At 37.7% G+C, this 23,179-nt stretch overlaps 3 protein-coding genes across 3 annotated transcripts; 2 read left to right on the forward strand and 1 right to left on the reverse strand.

Moving 5' to 3' along the window:
- Nucleotides 1–8,418: 8,418 nt before the first annotated feature.
- Nucleotides 8,419–10,978, reverse strand: LOC142605679 (putative protein phosphatase 2C 25). The gene is made up of 4 exons (XM_075777110.1): nt 10,282–10,978; nt 9,282–9,620; nt 8,997–9,176; nt 8,419–8,888 (listed from the first exon to the last, which is right to left on the reverse strand). Exons 1-4 carry the CDS (start codon nt 10,747–10,749, stop codon nt 8,733–8,735), a joined length of 1,143 nt encoding a protein of 380 aa, XP_075633225.1. The 5' UTR covers nt 10,750–10,978; the 3' UTR covers nt 8,419–8,732.
- Nucleotides 10,979–16,204: 5,226 nt separating this feature from the next.
- LOC142605967 (uncharacterized) lies at nt 16,205–16,837 on the forward strand. The gene has a single exon (XM_075777392.1). It carries the CDS (start codon nt 16,205–16,207, stop codon nt 16,835–16,837), a length of 633 nt encoding a protein of 210 aa, XP_075633507.1.
- A 3,487-nt stretch (nt 16,838–20,324) lies between these two features.
- Nucleotides 20,325–21,709, forward strand: LOC142608328 (uncharacterized). The gene is made up of 3 exons (XM_075780082.1): nt 20,325–20,480; nt 20,587–21,032; nt 21,116–21,709. Exons 2-3 carry the CDS (start codon nt 20,589–20,591, stop codon nt 21,629–21,631), a joined length of 960 nt encoding a protein of 319 aa, XP_075636197.1. The 5' UTR covers nt 20,325–20,480; nt 20,587–20,588; the 3' UTR covers nt 21,632–21,709.
- Nucleotides 21,710–23,179: the final 1,470 nt, after the last annotated feature.

The raw sequence follows: 23,179 nt of genomic DNA on the forward strand, positions 1-23,179 counted from the left end.
CGACCGTGACTTTGAGCCAATGTTGTTGACAATGAAGATGAAGACACGCGGCCGGGACTCTCCACGGGTTCCTCATCGCTGTAGCTCAGAGCGAGGTGGAAGATCCTCGAAGGTCGCTTCCAGCCTAATCCCCAAGACATTGTGAGAATCTGGATTTAGGGTTTCAACGATGTGATTTGATCGGACGACGGGGAATTGAGGAGCCAGTGGAGTTGCATTTCTTCTTTCTTGGGATTAGAATGCGAAGATGATGATCATTGTAGAGAAGATGATTTGGAGAGAGTGTCTAAGTGTGAGTGACGGTGAGTGAGAGAGGTTTAGGGTTTTTTTTTAAAAAATTTTAAATACGGGTCAGGTTTGGATAATATCCATACCCTACCTGAATAATTCAGGTAATATCCATACCCTACCAGGTTAAGCTCTACCCATGAAGAACCGGGTATTACCCTGAACATTTGGATCAGGTAGGGTTGGATATCCATTACCCAATGGGTATGACCATCCCTAGCCACCATGATTGAACAAGCCAACCTCAAAAGATCATGCCATCGCCACCACCACCATCACCATCGACAATGGCTCCAAAGCATGAAATGAAACAAACCTAGATCGGTGATGATGAAACAAACTCAGTCTCATACGCATTGGCCTCAGCCTCAACTCTCATGTATAAACTAAAATTTTCATTTTTTGTGTTTTGAGTTTGAGAGATCTAAAAATTTTGCAAATCTGAGCAAAAAGTTTGGTTCAACAATGGTTGATTTCTTGATATATTTTGATTTTGATTTTTTTTTCTAGATTAAATCTTTTTGATAGTGTTTAATTGTCAAGAAATTGATGTAAAATTAAAGCAAAGATGGGGATTTTCCCCATGTTTCTTGTAGTAATTGAGATTTTCTTTTGTTTATTATTGTGTTTGGTTTCTTCGAAAATGAAAGAAAACAAAAAGATTTTATATTTTTTTTATTGTAGTTGGTAGAATTTGAATTGATATTGAAAGAATGTATACAAACTACAAAGAGTAAAAGGGAACTTTGGTCAATACCGCGCAGTGGCCTTTTGAGTTCCAGAAAGAATACTTGAGTTGAGTTACAAAAACAACAAAATTGACATGGCAATTAACGAGAGAGATACAAATCTCTTTTAATTTGGGTTTATTTATTTACTTTTTTTATAATATGATGTGGCGGAATAGTTGGCCGTTGACGTGACAATAAAAAAATTTTCTATTTTGGTTGTTAGCCATATTAGCAATTTTCACCCAAGAGATGACGGTAGAGACTAAATTGATACGACACTAAAAGGTTATGGATCAAATTGACACAATTAAAAGATTATGGATCAAATTGAAATATAGTGTAAAAGATAGGGATCAAATACGTAGTTTACTCAACAGTAATGTATAAAATTATGAGGCCTCAACAAAAAATTAAATCCTATATTATTTTAATCTGTATTTCAAGCTGATTTAGCCATGGCTTAATACAAGTTCTTGATTTTCTTCTCGTAAAAGAAAAAAATTAGCAGAAATTAATCCTTCAAATTTGGCATAGAAATCAACTCATTTATGTGATAACAATTTGAAGTTATGTGATGTGGTTGAAAGAAATGCGTTCATTTAGAGAGTTGAAATATTGGCGCCCAATATTTTAAGAAAATGGAATTAGAAAAATATAGATTTTCATTTTCATTTTTTTTTTTGTATTTTTTATTCACATTATAAATTTATAATAGAAAATGAAGGATTTTAATATTTAAACCAAACTTTTATGGAAGAACTACTAGACAATGGTGCCAAACAACAAATTAGAGTAATAAAGTAGGCAACTATATTCACAATAAGAAGTAAGAACATAAAATTTTAGTAATAATAATAATAATAATAATAATAAAGAAGTAAATAATTGTATCCATAAAGTTTGCTTTTAAACATGTTTGACCCTCTTCCAACTTATTATCTAATGAATTTTAAGATTATTCATGTGCATTATTTAATGAAACTACTATCTTCTTTACTTTTCTGCACTAAATAATATAGTTGCATGAACTTAATCTAGATTTGAAAAATTAAACTAAGTCATTACTTGGTTAATTAATTAGGTTAAATGAATCTAATTTATAGGGATCTAAACGAACTAACAATAATAATAAATGTTATACTCATCTTTTATATATATTCATGTGATTAAAACTACACATAGACAATCTTATAATTCGTGATGTAATGGGTTGGAAAAGATAACCATTGTTTTTTTGTTTTTTTTGTTGGTTAAATACATACGCATGTGTATGATTAATGTAATACATATATGTCATACGCTATGTAATACAAATAGGAGGATTAGTGTTTATGTTCTCTTAATTAATAGAAAGCGGAAATGCCGACAGCCCCTTCTGGTGGTGTGGACTTATGTCGTTGGACAGTAGGACAAAAGAGCAAACATTAATCGGACGGTCGACAATCCAACATGCATGAACAAAACGTTCCATCTGTTGCGGCTGACATGCAAACCTCACAGCACACTTTGTTCCTCACCTTCTTCTTCTTCTTCTTCTTTTTCTTGAGGTTCATGCATAACAAAATCCGCCAGTTGTTAAGGGCATCTAAATTGTCTGATGCATTAGTTTAACTTAACAAACCTTTGTGTAGCTTTGCATACCACAATCTCTTTTCTTTTCCTTTTTCCCCCCCCCCCCCCCTAATAAATCATTGGTTCCCTACAAAAAAAACACCTATCTCATCATGGAATGCACTGTGAGACCCACACATTCTTGAAGGACATTTCTCCGATGTATGAGATAATTATTAGAACTGTAAGGACCAAAAACAAAAGCCCAGCCCGAAATCACGGCTTGCTCCCTAAAACCAGCCTAGCCCATCCTAACACCGAACCAAACAGCACCGAGACTAAACCAAGCACCCAATGAGCCGTAGACGAGAGATAGTGCCTTGTGGGAATCCGTTTGCCAAGCATTACCCAACGTCTAGTGCAAGTTCCAATGATGTCATCTCAGGAGTATGCAGTGAGTCTTATCTAATCAGAAATATGGCGCAAAGTAAGACCCACCTGCTTGGGGAAAACCACCCTTCATTATGGCAAACCCACTAAAGGAGGGTGTGAAAGAGGGTTGGAAAAAATTGGGAAGGGGGAGACATGAGTGGAGTAAGGAAAAACATATCACTGGGAATCTGCTCAGATTTCAAGGAAGAAGGCTCGGCAAAGGAAGAACTTTCTCAATTCGGGGAGGGGGAAGAGAGTTTGGGGTGAGATTGGTACATAAAAACTCCATCGATAACAAGCAGAACAATCTCTTGGACCTCCCATTATTGGATAAATCCAACCCAGAATATAAGTAAATCGGAGGGTTGAGCCCAAAATCCTCGTATCATTGGACCCACCCACCACAATAACTATATTATAAATGTAGAGAATTTTCACGAATTTTTAAATTTGTGAAAACAAAATATAGAGAAACAAACACACGTCAAAGAAAAATAAGTACACGTACAAGACAGTATTTACGTGATTCAGCAATTTGCCTACGTCTATGGAGTTGCAGAGATTTCACTATTATCAGGAAAAAATACAAAGTGTGGCTACAGACTATTTTCTCTCTCAAGAACGACAATAACAACAACTGACCAAAAAAGCCTATTCTACATCCTGCGAATGGGCTACAAAAAACCGGGCCAAAATTTTTCCCGGAGGGCTTAGGCCTGTTGGCCCAAGCCTCCGCTTCATGGACTAAACCTCAGAAAATCTCCCATTAAAAGCCACGTAACATTATTCGAGTCGAGTCGGGTCGGGTCGTCAACCGAATCAAACATAAACTAGGCTCCACAAAACCCAACAACAAAAACACCTAATAATTTTTGTCATGCATTATTGGAAAATGTATTGTACTTAATATTGCCATTTAGTTGATTCTCAAAAAAAAAAAAAAAAAAAAAAATACTGCCATTTAGTTTAAGTCTGATGACCGTCCATCTCAAAAAACCAAAAAAGAAATGCATAAAGTATACAATTCAGGAAAAACAGAACAGATAAGAATGTACTAAAAAAAATCCCAGGGAGCTCGTTCGTTATTGGCCATATTGATATTGACAATTAATATACATTGCATTTGCATCTACATATCCTTGAGGTTTGGACAAGTTTGGTACATAAACAAACAAGCTTGTACGAACGAAACACATAACGTGGTGTATATACATGAGGCAACAAAAATAAGATTGCAACTTCGACGAAAGGCCACAGAATTCTAACATGTGGTGTGGGTATACCTGAAGGCATTTGGTCTTATTCATGTGCTATTTCTATGGTCAATTTCAACGAAGATGTCTATAGACAGGTGATCATGTGTTGGTCTGTCTTATGCTAATGCTATTATCTTTAATTTATAATTGATTTTTCTGTGACGAGGATGATTATGCCCAAGATACGATCCTATAATACCAGCAACCATGTTGTATTCTTGTGATTAATTTGTTCTTCATTATAAGTAATTGGTCTTCATTGTCTCGTTGTTTATACATCTTTTTTAGGGGACCAAAGACCCGATAGACAAATTTGATATCTCCAAAAATTGGTATCACTCTTCTTTCCAGGCGAAATGTGGGACTAGTATTCCAACATATTGGACGGCATATGGATTCTAGAAGCCACATTCTGGATTTTTATTTACGTGTAACAGTATTTTTTATAAATTGTTAATATAATAAAGCTTTTGTGGTTTTCATCTTAGTCCAATATTAATATTGTATTTTTACTTACTAATAACCCTCCATCACATCAGCCATTTGGAAAAAAAATTTGTAGCTCTATGTGTCATGCCCCATTTATTAAAGAGAAATGATATGTCTATAATATTTTTACAACAAATCTTAAGTAGGAGGTTGTTATTGATTGTTATTGATGAGGAAAAAATAATTTCATACTTTGATTTAAATTAGAACTTGTAACACTTACTACCTAAATATTTTTTGAGAAAGTGTTGTAAATATGCTATGAATGTAACACTTTCATATAGTAAAACACTTCACCCAAGCCAAATATTTGCTTCTTTTTTTTTTTTCCCCCCCATACTTTCATGTTTACTCTGTGGATGCTTCTTTTGATTTTAGCGATTTTAGAATTAAATGATTATGCAATTCATAGAATTAGGAGTTATTTTCTCGTTTGGGCAAGAAAGGGAAGGTTCAAACTAGCAAGTTTAAAAAAAATCAGCTTCCAATTGTTTTTTACAAATATTTTGTAATAATCTCAGGAGTGTGAACTGTGAAGTGAAGGAACATCATCAATGACATACGAAAATTCAATCTATCGCTGATTCACACTATTGGATAGGATCGAATTCTTCAGCACTATGTGGTCAATCCGTGTAGCATTATATAAACTAGCACAAAACCAGCAAACCTGTATTTGAATTTTGACATAGTCAGAAGTGTTATTTAATTTGTTTCATGTGTGGGTGAAGCTGACGTGGGTTCCGAAGGAAATGCAAATTCAAAGTTGAATACGTCAAAAACACTTTGGACTGCATCTGAAAGGAAGTTTCTGTTCTTTGGCCATTCCTTCCATAGTAATCACCAATGAGATCTGAAAGGAGAGAATATTTATCATATACTTAATAATTTTTCTTTCATTATAAAAATTTACTATGAACCATATTTGTGATTCCTACAAAAGTGTAGCTAACTTTATCTTATCTATTACGGCATGGACTACCAGCCCATTCACTTCCCATGCTTTCGCATTGAATAAACTATAAGATTACTCAACAATAACTAAAATTGAAACAACTGGATTTTTGGTATTTAACCATTTGTTACATCATTTCAAGTGTATCAAGATTTTTTCAAAAAACCATCAAATGACTTTTTTTTAATGATCCACATAAGTCAACTCACTTGACTAATCTAGTCTAACCTGAAGGGTCACAAATATTTTTGATCAGGTGTAAACTTGGGTAACAAGTCTGATAATCAGGAAAATATAGGATTTTAATTTGGATCATGTGGTTGGGGGAAAAAATTACCTGAAAACCCCAACCCCACACGTGTACACACACATTGCATTCTATCGTCCAAGCTTGTGTCGTGCTTAGGAATGACAATGGGTCGAGTTTGTGGCAGATTTCTTTAGGCCTGGACTTGCCCCTATTACCCGAACCTGCCCCGTTTAATAAACAAGTTTTATTTAACCCCCAAACTAGCCTTGTCGGCCCCGTCCCATCATGCCTAGCCCAAAATCACAAACATAGAAATCACAAACACAAATTTTAGATTTATGATTTTTCCTTTCAAATCACAAACACAAAAATTTCAGATTTATTACTTTCCTTTTCAAAATCACAAACACAAACACAGAAATTGCAAATACAAAAATTTTAGATTTATAATTTTCCCTTTCAAAATCACAAACACAAACTTACATGATTGAGATGAAATGAACCCAAAAAAAAAAAAGAAAAAAGAAAAAAAGAAAAAAAAAGAGAACGAGGTGGAGACACATGGGGGAGGGAGCGAGGTCGTGAGGCCATGAAAGAGTAGCTGAGCAAGGCAGTGAGGGGGGGCTGGCGATGATGCATGGATGAGGGAGGGCTTGAGGGGTATGGCTGGCGATGGTGATGCAAGGATAAGAGTGAGAGTGACTAAGTGAGTGAGGGTGAGGGAGGGGGCTAGCTGGGCTGAGGCAGTGAGATTGAGACTAAATGAGAGCTAGGGTTAGGTTAGAAAAGTGGTATGTATATGTTGGTTTTTTTTTGTTTTTGTTTTTGTGTTTGTTTTGTGTGTGGTAATTATGGTGTATGTGGTTTGGGCTCGGGGTGGGTATCACTAAAACCCACACCCGACTTGAACCTGCTTTGGGTTTTTAAAACCTTAACCTGACCCTACTGTTTCGAAGGTCAGGATGGATCGGGTACTTGCAGGTCGGGGTTTTATTGCCATCCCTAATCGTGCTCCTTGCCATTCTTGTCTTGGTTTAGATTGTTCCAAACTCTAGATCATGTTATGCCTACACCGTCCAAAGTGTGTTGTCTCTTTGTGGTCGTCACCATCCACCACTTGATTGAAGCATGGTCGCTCACTAGATAATGTGTTGTAAATGGATTTGATCAAGTGTTTGATCAACAACGGGTGAGAGAGCTTCCATTTGGTATGATCGAGTTAAGTTGCGAGCTAAGGCTAAACTCAAACTTGGTCGACTTGTAATCACCCTTAGGGTTGAGGGGGTGCAGATGGCCTTGAATTCACTGCGCTTGTGCTCAAGTAGAAAATATAAAGTGGGTTTCAGTTAGCTTAATTGGTAAAGTCTCTGGTGGTTGAATAAGATACCTGGATTTCAACCTTCGCCTATACTAAAAACTGATTGTTGTCTTGGTCTGATGATAAAAAGCTATCATCATGAGCAAACGCCATAAGTTGTGAAACTCTCTAAAAAATAAAAGTAAACCAAACTATAAATGGTAGTGAGCTAGTAATTCAATTTAACCCAACATTGGCTAGATATCTTAGTCAAGGCCAACCTTGGAATATCTAGGATTTAGGGGTGCGGATGGCCATGAATTCAATGTTCTTGTGATTTCAAGTAGAATAAATAAAACTAAACGGAACTATGATTAATAGTGAGCTAGCAATTCCGTTGAACCCATCATTGGCTCGATATGTTAGTCTAGGCCAACCTTGGAACATCTTGTCAAGGAATACCGAATACTTTAACGATTACATACCGGAACTCTGGAAAAAGCCATGAATTGGGTAAAAATATTGAAGAACAATTGTTTTAACTTTTTAAGAGACTAACATGGGTTAGTCACTCAGGAAGGATGGCTAACAAAGAATATAGAGGAGGTAAATTTGAAGTGATAGACTTATAATCTTAATAGAATGATGAACTACTTTACAATTTACTGCAAGTCCGAAAGGCCTAGGAGTAAGATCAAAAACCTATCAGCCACATGAACACGGTATTGCGGAAAATTCAAGCCTCCAAATAGATTCTACCCAACTGTAAACCCCAAGCTGAGCCTACAACATTCAATTAGTGGGATACAAGCATGTTGGGATATGTGATAACCAATGAAGTGCACAAAGAAAAGGAAAAAATGCCTGCAAGTACTTGACAATCAAATAGCTAGGGCTACCATTCGGAGCATGATAACCGAGCAAGATGTTCCTCAGAATTAGCACCAAGTATTTCCTGGTTTGAAAATGAGTATTCAATTCTATTTAGCACCAAGTATTTCCTGGTTTGAAAATGTGTATCACTATATAATAAATTGTAGGAGTTACTAACAGAAACTACTCATGGCTGGTACAGGTAGGTAGTGCAGCTGTGAAATAGATCATGCCAACAGAGAGTACAAGAGAATGTATGCAGAAATCCAGTGAAAAGTATTGTAGAGAATAAACTTAAAGGGATGAAGGTTATTTAAATTAAATGAATAAATACAATAATACAAGTATCTGACTGTGTAATCTCTTTTCTTCAGCTCTAATTATAAAATAAAATCTCCTAAATATGTCAAATATCTCCAATAAATTAGGCTACTCTAAATATCAAATATCCACCACCACCACCACCACCACCACCACTATCTCCATTGTGAACAAACCACGTATGACAACTGAACAGTACAAAGAATGAATTGTAGTCAAGGGAGGGCAAAGCCAAATTCCCTCAACCTATAATGTTAGTTTAATTTCCTACTCTGTAATGACGGGAATGTTAAATATAGCGCCCCAATTGAATTAGCATCACGCTTATATCATCAGAAGACCCTCGTGAAGCAGAAAGATCCGCAAGCATTTTACAGGCAGTCAATGGTTGTGGCGTATCTATGCACAAAGGACGAGCAATATCTACTGCTTCCTGAATACTGACCTGAAAAAAACAAAGGAATTAATCTGATTAATAATCTTGTATTAATATCTTTCAAAGGCTTCAAGCTTGAAATTGTTTCAGAAAACAGAGGCATATAGGAAACCACACCTTATCCCATAATCCATCAGATGCTAAGATTAAGAACTCATATTCTGGTATGATTCTAAGAACTTTTGTATCTGGCTCTGCTATTACCCATTGCTTAAGGTGTCGATCTCCAATCCCTCTAGATACAGCCAGAGATCCCTGAATTCTCCATACTCCATGGCAGAAATCAACATAGCCACCCTAAAAAATAAAATTCAGAACAATTCATTAGTAACTCAGCTTGAGTGCATGAAAAATTGACAGAAGCAATTCGCACCAGATTGAGGGCAACATAATAACACTCACCAGGGTCTCAATTCTTTCCTTTTCGTCTTTCCTCGAAGGACGATGATCAGAGGTAAGTGCCTCAGCAACACCACCTCTGCTCAAAACAGCACGACAGTCACCAACATTGGATACAACAACGTTCCCTTTCCTAATCAATGCTGTCACACAGCACGAGCCACCTCGCATATCCTCCTTCAAGAAATCGGAGTCTGTGTTCAGGTAACCTTGCTTAACGGCTTCTTCAATTTCATTTTCACCCCTTGTCATCACTTCATCTATTATGTTCTTATCCAAGTTTTCTGCCGCAAACTCAGCAGCTTTTGCACCTCCATGGCCATCAAATATACCAAAGAAAGCCTGCAAAGATGAAGTAACATCATATTAGATTCAAATCCATTGCCTTATCTCTACAACTATATACTATCACAAAAGCCTTCTCATATTTTCAGATTATCGTATGCTTGTTTGTTTCAAAACAAAAACCTTTCTAAATGTATACAATTGAAGACTCCATTTATCTCACTGGAATTTATAGCTGTATAAATGCTTCTCATTGTCTAAATAGTGGCTACACCTCCCATTTTAACAGAAAAAACCACAATAGACTTTATCCAAGCAAGTACTCCAAAATGGCTTTTATTTATTCATTCATTATTTTAGTTCTCCATAATTTTTATCTATCTTAGTAAAATTCGACCATAAAAACCCAGTTCATTTTAATTGCACAAGCTAACTCCACAAACAGCATCTAAAATCAACATAAAATGAGGTACATGGGCAACTTGATCATCAAAACTAAAAAATTTCGCTATGAAAACCTATTATTAGATAATATGAAAGAATATCCAGCTTAAAAACCCAAATTGAAACCAAAAAAAAATCCCAATAAAGGTTCCTACTTTTTCAATGTTTCAGCTCAAGGAGAACTTATTAATCACTAAAAATCATTAATCTCACAGAGCACATCTTATTGTTAGACCCAAAACTAAAAAAGAAAAAGAAGTAAATTTGACAATACCTGTTTAGAATCTCCTTGAAGATTAAGTAGAGCCGAGTAGCGATCCTCCATAGCTTCTCTCCTCCCTCTCTTACAATACACAGAATACCCATTTGCTTCTTCCTCCACCACCTCCCTTGCCGCCATCGATGGCGTAGCCGGTGCCCCAAAACACATCGAAGCCACCGGAATATCAAGCCTCGCCGGCCTTTTCCTCTTCAGCACCGTATTCGGCGATGAAGACCCAGAAGTCGAAACCGAAACAGAAGATGAAGAAGAAGAAAGCCCAGTCGGTGGTTTCGGAAACCGAAGCCTAAAAGGCGAAGAAGGCGAAGAGGGAGCAGACGAAGATGAAGAGCATGGTGAAGGCTTTAGATGGCTTAGCGTTAGTGTTAACGCTTCTGGGGAAGCTGTGATTATCGAGGTCTTGTTGCAGAACAAAGACGATGAGGGTGAGAACACAGGCGAGTTCGAAACAGCTACAGACATTTTATTCTTGCCTTTACTTTCTTTTTTTCCTTCTCCAAAAACCAATAACAACGCTTTCTCTATTACGAGTATAGTTTACAGCAGCAACAACAACAACGTTCGACTTGTTCTGCTCTCTTTTGTCTCCGATTTCGCTTTTTTCTGTTTTGCTGTTTTTCTTTGATTCTCTTTCTGTCTTTCGTTTGTGTATGCAAAATATACAATGTTTCTGAGATTTTTTTTTTGTTCCGAAAGAAAGGAGAGAGAGAAAGGTATTTAAAGGAAGGAGTTTTGTGGAGAGAGAACAGTGGGGTCGTCTTAATTCCGCGTTTTTTGAGCGCTGAGCGCTCTTTGGGTTAATCTTAACGTCTTTTGACTAGTGATTCGCGGGCCCCTTCTAGAATTGACAAAGTCTTTTTTGCCCCTTCCCACGTTTTCTGTTTTTTTGAAGGGTTCATACTTCATAGCTCATATACAGCTAGGGGTCTACAATTTTTTCCCCCGAAATGGGAGACGAGTTTTTTGGGAGTAGGGTGCTAGCTGATGTTCACAACTAAATTCCGTGTGATTAAAGTTATTATTTTGTTAAAATTGAAATTTTATTACTAAAAGTACCTAGAAAAAAAGTTCAAAGCTGACTTTTGGAGTAATGAGATTCACTTTTAAAGCAAAAATAAGTTAAAGTAAAATAAGTTATTTCTTTTTTCAAATTCCAAACACAATCTAAATGTTTTTATAGTTTTAAAGTAAAAAAAGAAAAAGTGTATAAACTTATTTTTTTCGAAGCATATCTCTTTTCCTTAATTTAATGTGTGTTTATTTTTATTTTTTATTTTTTTAATAAGTATAATGGGCTCATGCTTCGATACATGTAGGAGTTTAGAATGTTTTTAGAGGGCGTTGATGTTCACAATCCAATTTCTTATGCTTTTAGAGTTTTCAAGTAAAAAAAAAAATGCTTATAGATCTTTTTTTTAAAGTATATCTTTTCTCTATAACTTAATTTGTGTTTATCTTCTTTAAAGTATGAAGGGTTCATACTTCATATATAGGGCTAGAATGTTTTTATCCCGAAATGAAAGACTAGTTTTTAGGGGACAAGGTGACATATGATGTTCACTACTTGATTTATTTTGCTTAAGTGATTCTAGAGTTTTCAACTAAAAAAAAAAAAAAAAAGCTTTTACAGTATTTTATTTTACATATATTTTTAAAGCATATCTCTTTTCCATAATTTAATTTGTGTGTATCCTTTTGAAGTATGAAGATTTCATACTTCACATACATCTAGGAGTGTTTTTCCCCCCAAAATGGAAGATAAGTTTTTAGGGGCAAGGTAGCGACTGATGTTCATATCTCATAACTCTATTTTTTGTGCTTGAGTGCTTTTAGAGTTTTCAAGTTATAAATATAAATAAATAAATAAAACCAACCAAACAAACAGTACTTTTTATATATATATATATATATATATATATATATATATATTAAGAATTTCTCTTTTCTACAACTTAATTTGTGTTTATCTTTTTAAGTATGAAGAGTTCATACTTCATATAATTTTTTTTAAAAAAAGACAATCCATATTAGAATTATAAAGAATAGACAAAATTTAAACACATTTTTTTTAAAGTTCTTCAATTAAATTAAAAAATATAATTGCATTGACTAATGAATAGTAGAATTGAATTTGTTAAATGTCTAGAAAAATATAACCCTATTTTTAGTGGCCTTCAACAATAATAATAACTAGTCTCATCACACGCGCTTCACGCATGCGATGAGACTTTTCTTTTTTAGTGGTCCTATTTTGTAGAAAAAAACTGTATTTAATTATTATATATATATATATGATTTTTATTTTAAAAATCTAATTTATAAGTGAATAAATCAATTTAAAAATTAATAGAAGAGTGGTTTTATTTTTTAGGCAATATTTTAGTGGGAGTAGGAGTTGTATTTTTACCGGATTGTCCTTTAGTTTTGTCTCTACTTAAACATAAGACTGTAGGAGCATCTTTGAACTAAAAAAATGAGTTTTTACCAGATTATCTTTTAGTTTTGTCTATATTTAAACATAGGACAGTAGGGGTATTTTTGAATTAAAAAAATAAGAATTCAAACAGGAAAAATCCTTTAAATAGTAGTATAGATATAAAAGGGCAAAAGCGTCTATAGAAACGAAGGAACCGGTTCCAGTTTGTGAAAACGGCCATAGGGGGGGCAGCTGGCGTTCAATTAGCAGTAATTCTAAGGGTCAAACACGTTAAAAATGGAGAGTCCAAAGAGTGTTTTGACTCCTCAGTAGCAATCCTTTGTTTTCTTCTTTACGTGGATGATGAAGGCTGCCACGTGGGCCCACCGACTCTGGACTCAGAGTCGGAGGCAGGAAGCCTCTCAGAAGTTACCGTTGTCCATACACAACCCAACACAACACACGTTCCTAATTTGTGACCGTTGTGCGTGCTCCTCCTAATTCTGTGTTTCTGACGTCACCACCTATGATAGAGTACCACGTGGGATGTTATTTTTATAGTATTAGAAATTCATTTGGATAATTCAGAAATTTTTTAGGGCCATAAACTGTGACAATTCCTATGAAAAGATTTTGGGCCCTTTTCGTATGTCAATTTCGTAAGACTTGGCCCTGAAACTTTAAAGGGCTTTTTGCCTTTTTCAAATTATTATTATTATTATTATTATTATTATTTTTGTCCTTTAAGGGCGGCTCTCCCGTCTAATAAATAGACACGTGTTCAAGAAAGAGTCTTGTTTGAAACTCAACCGGCAATTTTTTGGTTTTTAGCGGCTGGACCAATTCTTCTTTGCTTTTTGTATGGGATGGGTATTATTTTTTGTGTGAGGTGAATTTTGTTGATTAGAAAATTAGTACGAAATTGAGGTGCTTAATGGCATAAGGGTGCTCATCGGTGCAAATAATTGGTTTTTTTTTTTGGGGGGGGGGGGGGGGATGTCTCACCTCACCAATTGGTTGAGGAGAAACTTGGACGTACTAAGGTCAACTTGTTGACTCAACAATTGGCGGTTTGGTGGCATCAACTGGTGAGCAAAGTTATGAGGAACGCAAATGACGGGATAGTGAAGTACTCAAAAGACTTATTCGCACAATTTACTTTTTTATTTTATAATAATGATTAGATTACACAATTGACAAAACTGTCTTTAAAGTCTTGGAGAATGACACTTTACCCCAAACCTTAAGGAAAATGACACTCCTCCCTTGAGATTTAAGTTAATTAATACATTAATCATTCCATTAATAATAGCACAAAAATATTCCAAGTTCTGTAAAGATTCACTTGACCAAACCCTTGCCACGATTTGATGACGAAGAATAATATTTAAAAAGACTCGCACTAACCATGGTTAGGGTTTGGTCAAGCGAAACATTTCAAATTTTGGAAAATTATATTTTCATTATTAATGAAAGGACCAATGTGTTGATTTCCCCGAACCTTAATAGATGGAAGTGCTCCCTTAAATTTTTGTGGTGGAGTTTCGTTCTCCCAAACTTAAGGGAAGTTTGTGCAATTTACCCGCGAATAATATAATATGTCAAATATAAAAAGTGTATAGTATATAATATATTTTGTTGGTGTGATCAAGGGCGGAACTAGAGAAGGGGTTGAAGGGGGGGAGCCTCCACCCCCTAACTCCTCCTAAAAAATCTTTTATGTACTTCTATAAGTTTAGTTCTTTTCCCCTCCTGATATTAGAATAGATAAACAAAGAAACATTTTTCCATTTCTACTATAAACAAACTATACATCTAAAATTAAAAATAAAAATAAAAACATATCTCCCACTAGAGAAAGTCTAGAGACACAATAAAATCACACAATATTTTACAACTTTCTTGTTTTTAGTTGGATGGATCCCATAATAATTTATTTTATTTTATTTTATTTTGACTATTGATACATTAATTTATTGTAAAAATATTATGAGATTTTGTAGTGTTAATTCCTCCCACTTTAAACAGTCAACCTACACATTGAAATAAATGCCACCAAACTCTCACCTTTGTTTTGTTATAGGTTTAGCCTGTGGAACTCAAACTTTACACAAAATAATAATAATAATAATATCTTGTATGGTGGTCATTGGTGGCTCTGCAAGCAAGCTAAGGTGGTCATAGGACCACTCTAACTTGCAAAAAAAAGTACATGTACACTTGCCAAAAAAAAAATTATATTCTAAACTAGCCTATTGTGACCACTCGAATAAAAATGTTAAACACCCCAACTCGAGAATTACAAAAATTTGGGTTCAACAAAATAAGTGTAATGCTACTACATTCACAACATTTTCACAATAATTTCACAACAAATCTAATGTGTATTGATTCTAATTTGGGCTCAATACTGATATTATTTTTTACCCACCAATGACAACTTTTTGCATAAGATTTATTGTAAAAATGTTGTGGACATAGCATTACTCCAAAATTAATTCAGCCCCTAAACATAATCCTTAATCCTTTTTTTAAAATTTTAATAAAAAGGCTTAAATGATGACAACAAATATTAGCTCAAATAACAACTGAAGAGGATAAAATTAATATAAACAATCATATTTTATAGAAACTACCATGGACGACTGCACTGGGTTGATGGACAAAGAGATGAGGTAACACGACGACTCGTTTAGTAAATGGACGGATTACTTGTGTTGGTCGGACAAGGAGGTATACAGATACAAAGTGGATGGTGGCAAAGCCACGTGATGCCCACGTGGTTTAATTGGTCCTCAAGTAACTTCAAATAGAAATGACTTATGCCCCACGATTAACCCTAGTCAACAGAATCTTTATATGGAAAGGATCCCGTAAAATACGCCCATTTATGAGGATTTTTTCTGCAAGGAAATATTTCTCTTCGCCAAGAAACTAAGGTCAGTTCCACACTACTATAAAAACCCAAAACCTTCAGAGACCAAGGTACGCACAATTTACCCCAGCTCTGGCACTCTAGAGTTGAGAAAATTCTCTAACTTGATTGTCGGAGGGTATTTAGCCGGTACCACACCAGTACTCTTCATAGGGTCTTCTTCTTCTCTTTGTGTTGCGCAGGTCTTGCTTAGAGCACGTGAGGACCGTGTAGCTTACTAATGATTTTTAACATTATCAGTTGGCGCCGTCTGTGGAAAAGAGGTAAGCCATAATACTGCTTCCCGGAAAAAAAGTTGCAAGGTGCTTACTTACTCGATGACAACCACCAACAATAACCAAGGAGACGAGCCACGTACCACCGCCCTTGAGAGACAGGTTCAGACTCTAGCCGCAGCTATTGAACGCCTTACCAAGTAAAACCATGACTTAGAAGAGCAGCTACGCCAAAGGGACGCCGAGCCCAAGAATCAAAAGGAGGAGGAAGAGGGCGACAGCCTTCAGCACACTAACAGTAGGCAGAATAGGGAAGGGCCATATATCGCCCCACCGAACCTAGTTGTAGATATGCAGATGATGAGGGAGCAAATGGACCTGATGATGAACGCCCTTAGAGGATGGGTATCAAGCGATCTCGACGAGTTGGTGCACCAGACGGATTCACCCTTCACTGCACCTGTTACTTTGTTCCTTCTCCTGCCAAAGTTCCGTATGCCGCAAGTGGAAGCCTACGACGGGTCAAAGGATCCTTTGGACCACCCGGAGACGTTCAAGACCCTCATGCACCTGCAGGGTGTAACAGATGAGATCATGTGCCGGGCCTTTCGCACTACATTGAGAGGTTTTGCAAGGGTATGGTTTAGCAAGTTAACGCCAAATTCCATCATCACCTTCAAGGAGTTGAGCGCCCAGTTTGCCTCGCACTTTATCGGGGGACACAGGTACAAGAAGTCAATGGCATGCCTAATGAATATCAAGCAACATGAGGACGAGACACTAAAATCTTACATCACCTACTTCAACAAGGAGGCCCTCTTAATTGATGAAGTTGACGACAAGATACTCGTAGCTGTGTTTACCAATGGGCTACGGAAGGGGAAGTTTTTGTTTTACTTATACAAGAACGACTCGAAAACCATGTCAAATGTACTTTACAAGGCTACCAAATATATGAACGTGGAGGATGCATTGCTTGCCTAAGAGGAAAAGCCCAGGAAGAGAAAAAGACAAGAAGAAACACAATAAGAAAGAGGATGGAAGGTCACAAGGACAGGAGACGAACGAGAAGATAGACTCTCCAAATCCCCCCCCCCCCACTGGAAGATTCGTAAACTTGTAACACCCCGACCCAACTTTATAATTAAACTATGTGTTTGAATGGTTAATTATTATTTTAAGCCACTTTCTTTTTATAATTAACAGAAGAGTATTTAATAAATATATTACTTTATAATGCTTTTGTATAAGAATTGTAAAGATTATAAATAATTGAAATGACTATTTTGTATAGTAAGTATAAGTATGTACAAAATTATATTAAGAGGTTAAGTTATTAGATATATAGTTGTTGTTGTTTAATTAAGTGTTTAAGGTAAGGGGTTTATGTGCCAAGTTGTTTTATAGTTGGGTCTTTATAGAATATAAGCTTATAAGGGGTGGGGTGGTAAGTAATTTTTAAAAGTCATATGGGTGAGTCATTAGCCCTTTTTCCTCATGCATACACGTGCCCACCCAAGCCATTTTCCTTGACTTCTTGGTTGCACCAAAAATTTCCTTGCTCCTTGTTTCTTTTCTCCTTTGTTTTCTTCTTTCTTTGCTCTTTTGGCTGCACCTTATGGTCCTTATCTCTTCTTTGACTTTCTCAAAGAAAATAGAAGACTCAAGGAACTCTCTCCCTCTTTCATACCCACGGTTCAACACCAAAAGAAAGAAAAGCTCTCAACTCCTCTCCCTCTCACACCTACGGGTCCACCAGCAAGGAAAAAGACTTCTTCAATTCTTCTCAAGCTTTTGTTTTCAATTTAAAGCTAGAGTGACTCTAGCTCTATCACTCCAAGAACCATGCTTAGGGTAAGGGGAAAATCTAATTCTTTTGGTCTATTGTTCATTTTAAACTTGAGTGATGATTATATGATTTTGTTTATGGGCGTGTTGGATTTTAGAGATTGTTGATTTCATGAATATGAATTGAATCATTGTTATGCTTGCATGTGCTCCTAGATGATAGACTAAGATAAAATCTGTTATGGGTAAGTGTTAAAATGAGTAAAATAACTAGATAAACTTTATGGAATTGTTATTTGAGGTGTTGAATGTGTAGTTGATTCAGTAATTGAAGTTGGTTGAGTGTTAGTTCATGAACTTGTTAAGAATTGCACTCACTGGTTAACCTGTTTGGTCATTATAAATTGTGTATTTTTCTAGGATAGATATGGGTAAAAGGTTTGTTGGAGATTATTATATAATATTTCTTGTATGGGTGTATTAAATTTCATAGGAAAATACCATCGCTTGATAATTTTTTGTGAATTTACAAGAAAATGTTGCAAAGCTATCACTGTGACAGATTTTGTGTTTACACATGTTAAATTATTTATTAAATTGTATACAGTGAATTTGGATACTAGGGATATTTGCTATGAAACCTAAGACACATATGGTTGTAATGGAAGTGGTCTCACAGTATTTGGATCAATATAAAAATAATGGTTTAATTTCTAAGTTGCATAAAATTCTGTCAGGACAGATTTGAGTATGCTGTATTGTATGATTTTTAGTAAATTATGGTTTTATGATTTAACTCCGAAATTGATATTGATGATGCTAAGAAGATCAGTAGGCTAGATGCTTCGGACTTGATAGGACCACTTGCTCTTTCTGCGGCCTGAAGAAAAAAGAGAAGCCAATCAAAGGCGACCGGGGCTGCCGGCCAAAAACCCTCCGATGGTAAAGTTCGTTTTTCTCTCTATATTTTTGGAGTTCCAACTTTTTTGGAGTAAAATTCACATACCTTTGCCTTGTCTGAATCAGTCTTTATATAGCGCCTTCATAGACGGTTATCGAAATTGGAACCTCTCTTGGATTCAAGGAGGGTTAAACGTAACTGCCATAACCGTTTAGGAGTTACACTTCTATTTCACAACGGATACATGACAGTTATGCGTGGGATAAGAGATTGTCACATTATATTCGGAGATTCTCCTAAGTATGATCTCCTCATCCTGGAATTCCTTCGTCGAGTGTGCCTGATAATTCCAAGTGTAGCATCCTTGTCCACGAAGCTTTATGTGGACGAGTCCTCTCGGGGCAGGCTGTGCGCATCCCATGGACGAAGGATGTAGCTTCGCTATCATCCTCAGGACGGCCTTGTCTGTTACCTTCGTCCTAAGGATAACTCCTGGACGGCTGCCGAGGTGATGACCGTCCAGGGACGGTCTGAGCGTTTTCATCCCACATTAGTTGCCCCTCGTCCAGGAGTTATGCAACGTATCGACAGATTTTAAAACGCGCTACGTGTCGCACATCCATAGGGGGTTAGTCAACTAGTTTACTTCTTCGAGGTAAGCGCCACGTGTCGCCTTCTAATTGGTTCCGTCGTTGCGGTTACCGAGACTTTTCTGCCTATAAATAGTGGTTTCCCTCCCATGCCCCTTTCACTTTTTCAAATTTCTGCTTTGACACTCTCGTCCGTCGCTTCGTCTAAGAATATCCTCAGCGTCCTTAGTGTCCCTCGTCTAGAGCCAGGTAATCTCTCTACACTTATTCTAGCTTTCCGTTTTAAGTGTTAAGACGTTTTCAATGGCCTCCTGCTCGTCTAGCGACAACAAGGGTCAAGGCCATAGACGAGTATCACGACGACTCTAGTCGTGATACCTCCGAATGCCGTAGTAGTAGTAGTGGTCACAATGAGGAATACACATCCGGTGTTCTGGAATTCCCCGTAGAAACCTTTCAAGAGTGTATTAGGACGAGGACGCCCTGAGGCCGACACCTCGACGAGCTCCCCGCCGTCCTCCCTTTGGACGAACGGAAACCGTATATAGTCGTGCTCTAGGTTCCTTCTAGGACGGACGAGAAAAGGTTAGATTCCCTTAGGAGTTGGTTTCAAATTCCCGATGATCTAAACCCTAGGTTAGGTATCCAGAGGTGAATGGTGTTGCACTTCGTTTTGGAATAGGTGTTTATGAAGCTTATCTCGTTTGGGGGCTTAGACTTCCTTTGAATGCCTTTACTAGGGAATTACTCACTAGGCTGGGCTTGGGAGTGTGTCGACTAGCTGACGCATGGAGACTAATTGTCTCCATGCAAGTCTTATGGATGGAGGTGTTTGACGGGACCGTCCTATCACCGTGGACGAGTTCTTGTACTGCTATAAACCCTCCGAGATAAATCAATCTCGAGGCTTCCATCGCCCACAGCCCGGGAGCAATGACCGAGATCGATTAAGTCTTTGCCCTCGTCTGACAGAAACTGGAAGACGAAATTTTTCTTCGTCTCTGGTTTTTGGGCGGGGCATCCCGTTGAGATTGGTAGAGACTCGTTTGCTCCTTATACTGGAGACATAGGGAACCTTCATCCAGAAGGTATGTTATGCTCTTCTTTTTTGTTTCTTTTTTATTATACTTTCTCTTTGGACGATGGTCTAATCTTAACTTCCTTCTTCCCTTTCCAGCCGTTGGACGACCTTCTTTGAGCAAGTTCCATCGTGATCGCGTCCACAGGGCCCGTCTACATTCTGAACGAGACTTTCACTCGTTAGTGACCCTTAAGCGTCTACACAAGTGGGGACTCGGCCCTGAACCGTCCGTTGACGCCTTAACACACGAGCTAACTACCCGTAGACGTGAGTGTTCCTCTTTAAGATATGTGTTTTCCATTTTTGTTTTATTATTATTATTTATTTGTATGTATGTGTTCGAACTTTTTTATTTTTCTTTTTTCTTTTTTAGGAATGGCAACCATGAAGGGAAACAAAGGGAAAGAAGTGATCGACGAGGTAGCGAGACCTGAACCTCAGCCCCAGCCTCGTCCTGCTTCTGGAGAAAAAAGGAAAAGCTTGTCCAAGCATGTGGACTTGGCTAGCTTGCCAAGTCGTCGGGGGAAGAAGGCTAAGTCTGGGTCGTCCAGGCCTGAAACTGCTAGGCCTGAACTTCCTTCCCAGCCGCTCGTCCTGGTCGTTGATGTAGACTCGTCCACGCCCCTTAGTGCCACTCTGTCCAAGTCCCCTGCTCCTGACTCGTCCCAGCCTCCTCAAGGGATTTCTACTAACTTATTGGAGAAGGAGGATCTGGCTTGGGAGCGATTCCAAGAGGCTGTGAAAGGCGAGGACGTAGCTGCGTGCTACAACATGTCCTTGAAAGAGTTCGAGCACTCTGGCATCCACGATCTCTTCAAGGTGACCATTTTTGCCTTGTCTTGGTTTGTCCATGTTTGCCCAATGTTATTTCTATCTTCTGAACTTCCTATTCTTCCATGTAGGCAATGTCCAAGTTCATAGCTACGTCCAGGCAGGCCACAGAGATGGACAGGACGAGGATCCTTCTAGAGAAAAGAATAGAAGAGATCAAAAACGACTGTAGGACGTGGGCGGAGGTGGCGAACAAGGCCAAGGACGAGTCTGAGGAGTTGAAGGCTTTGGTGGGGGAGCTGAAGTCCGACGCTGCCAAGAAGCACAAGCGTTTTGAACTTCTTCAAAAGGAGAACGACGAGCTGAGTCTACTTCTTAAGAAAGCTAAAGACGAGGCAGTGGAGGAATTCAAAGCATCCAAAGAGTTCACTGACCTGATGGATACAAACTACGCAGCAGGGTTTGAGGACTTTAGAATGGACGCTATGGACAACTTTCCTGAAGTTGACTTTAGCACCATTAAACTCAACCTTGCTGCTGCTACAAGTTCCCTCGTCCACACAGGCTCAGACGATGTCAACATCGAGGACGACGCTTCCACCAAACCAGCTCAGGACGACCCCAACATTGATGCCCCTTCCTCTTGAAGAAATTGTTATTGTTGTTTAGCTTTCTTTTTTTCTTTTTTTTTTAAATTTAAAATGTATTTAAGAGTTTGAAATGTATTCAAGTACAATTACCTCGTCTAGAGTGTTCTAGACGAGTTTATGCACAATGCCTCTTAATACTTATTTTATAAGGGTTTTTAGACGGTTGTCGTCTACCCTCTTTAGGCTAAGGAATGTCTTCTTTACTTGTTATATATTGTGTGGACGAGCTTATATGTTATTATTTATGCAATTGTCTTTCAAACAACGCTCTAAGTGTTGGATGGTCGTCTACATGATCTTTTTTTGGACGACCCACTTAAGACGATGATGACTGCATTACTTTTGATTGTCCTTTAGGCCATTATTACTCGACTTCTCGCAAGAAGTTCATAATGTTTATGTTTTCTCGTCTTGACAAGTGATCGTCTTTGGAATGCTATTCCTTAATGCTTACTCTTCCTTCTTAGACGAGCGGGACTTGGCCTTTTTCCTTTTGCTTTATACTTATTTGAAGGAAAGTCTTAGACGAGCATTTTTTTTAAAGGGGAAACCTTGGACGAGTATTCCTAGGCTTCTTTCTCTTGCTTTGTCCTTTTTTAAAGGAATGCTTTGGACGAGTGTGCCTTAGCTTATCCCTCTTTGCTTTATCCTTATTTAAAGGAAAGCTTTGGACGAGAAGGCCTTGGCTTTTTTCTCTGCTTTATCCTTTTTTAAAGGAATGCTTTGGACGAGTGTGCCTTAGCTTATCTCTCTTTGCTTTATCCTTATTTAAAGGAAAGCCTTGGACGAGTGTTTCTGCGTTCGAAGATTTTTATGCGTCTTAGGCTTTTGCCCGCCCCTTCTGTGGGTATTACTATGGAAACTAAATCTATGCATCAAATACATAAGAAATCCACACCATATTATTACATGAACATTGTTCACAAGCGTGGCACATGATTATAAGCTAGTGCCTTATTGAAATACTTAAGAGAAATACATAACCTCGTCTTTCATAAGCTGGTCTGTAAACGGTGCAAAAGTTTGAGAACTAGTGCACTTTTTATTCACAACACACCATAATAGCAGTAAGAACACAACAGTAAGTATGAGCGAATACGCAAATCATAGGCTTAACTTTGCCACCGCTCCTCTTCCCCTGCTCATCACCGATAGTACCTCCTCGGATGTTCCACGTTCCGGGGATGCTCTAACTTCCGCCCGTCCAGAGCTTCCGGGTAGTAGGACCCCCGCTCTTGCGCTTGATTACCACTGGTAGGGTCCTTCCCAATTGGGTCCCGGTTTTCCATGAGCTGGATTCTAGTTGCCAAGGAGACCCTTTTGAGAACAAGGTCCCCCACACCGAACCGTCCGTTTTACCATGGCATCATCTTGTCGGGCCATAAGATTTTTGTACCTTGCCGTCCTCTGCTTCCGCATTCATTCTTACCTCGTCAACAAGATCGAGGTCAAGGCGAGAGTTGTTCCCCATTGTCTTTCTCACTGGTTCTCCATCACTCGATGACTTGCCATATGAACCTCCGCCGGTATAACGGCTTCACTCCC

The sequence above is a fragment of the Castanea sativa genome, chromosome 8 (genome assembly GCF_040712315.1).
Source record: "Castanea sativa cultivar Marrone di Chiusa Pesio chromosome 8, ASM4071231v1".
Taxonomy (NCBI): Eukaryota; Viridiplantae; Streptophyta; class Magnoliopsida; order Fagales; family Fagaceae; genus Castanea; species Castanea sativa.

Excerpts from the sequence above, each read along its gene's own strand:
- LOC142605679 (XM_075777110.1), bottom strand. The coding sequence starts at position 10,749 with ATGTCTGTAGCTGTTTCGAACTCGCCTGTGTTCTCACCCTCATCGTCT. Across the intron at positions 9,621-10,281 it reads TTCAAGGAGATTCTAAACAG|GCTTTCTTTGGTATATTTGA; the intron begins GTATTGTCAAAT and ends TCATCTTTGCAG. Across the intron at positions 9,177-9,281 it reads AGGAAAGAATTGAGACCCTG|GGTGGCTATGTTGATTTCTG; the intron begins GTGAGTGTTATT and ends TTTATTTTTTAG.
- LOC142608328 (XM_075780082.1), top strand. The coding sequence starts at position 20,589 with ATGGCAACCATGAAGGGAAACAAAGGGAAAGAAGTGATCGACGAGGTA. Across the intron at positions 21,033-21,115 it reads GCATCCACGATCTCTTCAAG|GCAATGTCCAAGTTCATAGC; the intron begins GTGACCATTTTT and ends TCTTCCATGTAG.
- LOC142605967 (XM_075777392.1), top strand. The coding sequence starts at position 16,205 with ATGCAGATGATGAGGGAGCAAATGGACCTGATGATGAACGCCCTTAGA.